This window comes from Rhodamnia argentea, chromosome 1 (assembly GCF_020921035.1).
Source record: "Rhodamnia argentea isolate NSW1041297 chromosome 1, ASM2092103v1, whole genome shotgun sequence".
Lineage (NCBI taxonomy): Eukaryota > Viridiplantae > Streptophyta > Magnoliopsida > Myrtales > Myrtaceae > Rhodamnia > Rhodamnia argentea.
Window position 1 is genome coordinate 29,340,758 of NC_063150.1, and position 4,774 is coordinate 29,345,531.

At 46.6% G+C, this 4,774-nt stretch overlaps 1 protein-coding gene across 1 annotated transcript; it reads right to left on the reverse strand.

Moving 5' to 3' along the window:
- Positions 1 to 362: 362 nt before the first annotated feature.
- On the reverse strand, positions 363 to 4,075 carry LOC115747812 (protein NRT1/ PTR FAMILY 4.5-like). Its single transcript, XM_030684109.2, has 7 exons — positions 3,994 to 4,075; positions 3,456 to 3,934; positions 2,987 to 3,083; positions 2,679 to 2,896; positions 2,162 to 2,584; positions 1,629 to 1,753; positions 363 to 1,480 (listed from the first exon to the last, which is right to left on the reverse strand). The coding sequence occupies exons 2-7, from the start codon at positions 3,456 to 3,458 to the stop codon at positions 541 to 543; spliced, it is 1,806 nt and encodes a 601-aa protein (XP_030539969.1). The 5' UTR covers positions 3,459 to 3,934; positions 3,994 to 4,075; the 3' UTR covers positions 363 to 540.
- Positions 4,076 to 4,774: the final 699 nt, after the last annotated feature.

The window sequence follows — 4,774 nt, forward strand, 5'->3', positions numbered from 1 at the left end:
AACCGGTTGACGGGACTTGCAGGGTGATTCACGAGCTTTCAGGTAGCTGGGTCCCCCTAGCAATGCCCCTAGATTATCCGGAAAATTATGAATAAAATGCAATATGACTCAAAGAAAAGCGAGTCTAACAGTAAATGTATAGGTTCCAAACTCGATCGATTCTTGGCTAGTCTTTGCAGTCGAGCCTTAATTACAGAAAGTTGTTTATTGATGCACATTTGTTTGAACACATTGGGTAGCTCCAAGGGAGATGAAATCTCATCATTAGTGGAGTCATTCTTAAATTGCTTCATCGAATTATCACCTCTCTCATACTCGATTAGGCATTTTCCATTTCCTTCCGACTGACCTCCAACTTTTCATCCCAAATTTGGGGAGCAGATGACAGGTCGGATTGCAGGATAGCTTGCTCTCACATGTACTCTTAAAAACCCTGTCAACATGGCATTTCATTCGCTACCCTTATACAGCACCAGATCCTAGTGCAGTCTTTAGTTCATCACGAAATCATGAGCAGTCCGAAAATTGCGTCAGTTCCCTCTAGTTCGATGTCCTCTCTGCTTCTTTCTCTGGGGTCGCGGAGAAATCTTGAGTCCGAGAAACAAAGCTCACGCTAGTAGAGATCGAGTCGTTTGTGGCGCCGTTGTTATTAGGCCCCGCTCTGAGAAGCATCTCCTCATCCCCAAGCACATTGTCCTTGTACTTGTACCAGTTTGCCCAGAACAAGTAATTCACAAAGTTGAGCACACTGAGGATGGCCAGGAACCAGTAGAACCGCTCCGCGTGGTTCGCGTTCAGGTCCCTCCCTTGTAGCCAGCCTTTCTTGCTCTTGCCCATTCTCTTGGTCACCGTCTCGATGAGCCCAAGGAACGCCGAGTTCAGGTAGTACCCGATCGACAGAGAAAGCCAGGAGAAGGAGGTTGAGAGCGACCTCATGCCCAGGGGGGCCTCGCTGTAGAAGAACTCCAGCAGGCCCACGAATGTGAACATGTCGGCGATCCCGAAGACCGCATAGTGGATCGAGAGCCAGAAGAGGCTGATCCTGTGGTCATGTCGGAGGAGCTCGTGCTTCCTCTTGACCTCCACAAGCCCGGCGATGCCCATGGAGATGGCTGCGAGGACAAGCCCGACCCCGACCCTCTGAAGGTGAGTGATCCCATTCGGGTGGCCCGTGAACCTCCGGATGACAGGGATGAAGGCGAACTCATAGATGGGGATGAGAATGGACATGAAGACTAGAGGGATGACCGGGATGGAGGCCGGAGGGACTCGGAAGTGGCCGAGTTTTGTGTTCATGAGGGTGCCTTGTTGGACCGAGAGGGTCTGCAATTGGGCAAGGCATGTGTTCATGAGAATGGTGCTTAGGAAGATTGGCATCATCCTGGTCAGGATCTTGACTTCCTCCACTTGAGTCACTGTGCACACCTTCCATTTTGCTGGGTCTGTGCCCTTGGGGAGGATTGCTGCTTTGTCCAAAAACCTGGTCACGCACAAATTTTTACACATACTAATGTAAGCAAGAGTGAATAGAACAAAATTCGTGTCCTGTCACTGTGTTAGTGTTTATGACTTCTGTCACTGTGCATCGACATTCATGTCGATTCGGAATCAATCGAGAGAGGACCAACCCGAATTGAGGAGTGTGGGGGATGAGCTCTCCTCTCCTCATGGACTTGCGATCTCGCAGCTCGTACAGCTCGTCTGCGGCTTTGGGCGCCTCTTTTCTCCAGTTCTTCACTGCCACCACCAAAACCTGCACAAGAGTTTCGACAATTTCCAGTGCAACGTCGTTTCTCCACCGCAATTCTGTTGGCTTGTTTCACACACTAGGAGACATGAACCATCGTATCCACATGAATCAAATGGAAAGGTGAGGCGTACCCTCAGGTAGCGACGCAACACAACTGTTTTACACCAAAGTAATGAGATGGATCTAGCCAGACACGGCCTCGGAAAATACGAATTTCATCGTATTGGATCGACTAGTTCCAGTTCGACCTGATAAATATAGTAAAGCGCAATCCAAACCATTTTAAGAGGGAAACTGAGCAGCGGCTTTGCCTTCTACTGTTACAGTGATGACATTATTCTGTGTTAACCGAATTTATAGTCACACAAGCGTACGCGCCTGAGAGAGATAGAGAGGGAAAGAGAGGCCTACCTGAAGGATACTCAATAGGGGGCTCTCTCCGGGCACACGGACCCTATAAAACCTCTTCCCCGTGGCCAGGAACACAAGCCCGAAAAAGGAACAACAGAGCGAGACCGCAAATCCGACATCCCACCTCACCTCCGTGCTCAAATAGACCACGAAGGTCACTCCGATGGTGGCTCCAATGGTGATGCTGAGCAAGAACCAGTTGAAGAAACTGGCAATGTCCTTCTTCTCCTTCGGGTTGCGGTGGTCGAACTGGTCAGCCCCAAGCGCAGGGATTGAGCCTCTTACGCCTCCTCCTCCAAGGGCCAGAAGGCATAACGATATGTAGAACAAGAGAGCCTTTGAGCCATGAACGCACGTGGATTCCGCACACGGTGCGGGTTGGAGGTTCTTGTAGTGGGATTGGATGATCACCAACAGATATCCCTGGAAAATTTTGGAATAAGATGACTAAGTTATAGGGCCTAACTTCTTGCTAGCCGAGACTGTGTTGAGAAAAAACAACTTGTGGAAAAGTTACCGCGAGCTCAATAGCGCCGAAGAGGAGGGCGGTGTTGAGACGACTCATGTAGGTGTCCGAGATGAACCCACCGACAAGGGTCAGCAAGAACACGGTTCCTAGATAGTTGGTCGTGGTGGTGGAGGAGCCGGAGAGGTCGAAGTTCATGACAAACATGAAGTACAAAACCATGCTCACCATGTTAGCCACAAATCCTATGTTGTCCAGGAACATCATGGCTGAAACAAAACAACGTTTGAGACTTGTGTTACCTGGGATGGCATTGAAGACTCGGACATTCAATGATCACCATTAGCAAATTAACTTACCAAATATGAAATAGGTGGCCTTGAATCCACCTTGTCTTGAATTCTTCATGGGCTGGTAAGCCAGTTCATTGGCCGCTGCCACTTCTTCATCCAACCCCTGCACATATTGTTGCAAAATTACCAAAATGAGGAATGGCAACAGGATTCCCAATTGTTCATATTACTACCCTAAGAAAATTTGGATTGCCAATACGAATTATTTGGGTCGCTAAATCGGGTTGACTGTTCGGATCACCACAATAGTTCAGTCCCGTGTGCCCCACATGATGAGATTCACATGATTCAGTAATCGTGATGAACTGAACGCACATGCACGTGGATCATCCAAACACGGCTCACCGACATAGCATACACAACGGTTGTGACATGATTTTGCAATTCGACGTCCTAAAAAATCCATTGTCATTGAATTGCAAACGCAGAAATCTCTGATCTAATCCCTCTACTACGTATAACAAAAGAAGATTACCATGATCCAAGTACACTTGAAGCGAGCTTTGCTAACAAGTTGAGAATTGGGGTAGGAGTGCGATAACACAAATGAAGAGCCCTTTATATATAACGACCGAGGCGTGCATCAATCATTTATAATAATGAACAAATGTAATGCCACAGATTAAAGATAGGACAAATCCCCGCCGATCGAACCGGCCTAATTAACACATGGGAAACAAAAATCCATCGCCAATCAACATCTCGGAGGCATCGAAATCGTGACATAGTGACCCAATGCGATTTCTTTATAACACAGTGATGTGGAACAATGAGGCAGTCACCTCAAATGACAAGTGAAAAATGGGCGTTGCATGACCGATTGAACATGGTTGTTGCACGCAAAGGACTAGGAAGATAGTTCCAAGGTGACCGATTGAGAGATTTTCGTTCTTTTGTGGGGGTGTGAGATTCTGGTGCTAATTAGCTGCCCATAGTAAAAAGATTCCATGATACCTAATTTGTTAAATTCTTGTAGTATAGCTAACTACAATGTCGTTGTGTACGCTTGCTACAGGGCCACGTGTCGGAAGGTGGCGGATTCCCCAATACACGATGGACATAATCGAGTAGAGACAAAGATACACAGTGCGTCTTTGTTTGCTCCGATAGCGCCTCCCTAGTAAGAAAAAATTGAACTCAAGATCTCGGGATCTTTGCGTGAAGATGTTCCCTTCTATATCGTGAAAGCATCTAAATCTTGTAACCCCATCGTGTATTCACACGTGGAGAGAACCAATCCAATCAGAATTTGTGCCATTTATATTTTTAAAGAAAAATTTTCATTTGACTTGAAAGAGAGATATATAACTTCGAGATAAAGAAGCAAATCAAACGAAGCAAGTGAATGTGAAAGATAAATCAACTTGGTACAACTTCCTCAGATTCGCTCATGCCACAAAAATAGGTTTGTCATAGCATCAAAACACAACCGACTGCCGATCATCGAATCTTACATCGATATCAATAACGAGTGCATACCGAGATTTCCATCTCTAGTAACTACGACTTTGTCAAAAGGTGATGTGTACTTAGACTCGGCATCTCCAGAACGATCACTGTATAGAGACAACAATACTAATAAGTCGAAAGAGTACAGAAAATGCCTTGCAAATCTGAATTTGTGCCATTTCAAAGCCATGATGGAACGAGTAAACGCTGACCATTTCAACTCCACTAGGGACGTAACCTACCTACCGCTTGCTCTTGGCGTGGAGCGACGAAGCTTTTCCTCCGAGGCTTTGTGCATCGGTTGGCAAAGACTCATTGGTTTGAGGAGGAGCATGATTAGCTGAC

Coding starts and splice junctions, on each gene's coding strand:
- LOC115747812 (XM_030684109.2), bottom strand. Junction 1,754..2,161: donor CCCTATTGAGTATCCTTCAG/GTAGGCCTCTCT, acceptor ACTCTTGTGCAG/GTTTTGGTGGTGGCAGTGAA. Junction 1,481..1,628: donor CCCCACACTCCTCAATTCGG/GTTGGTCCTCTC, acceptor GTGCGTGACCAG/GTTTTTGGACAAAGCAGCAA.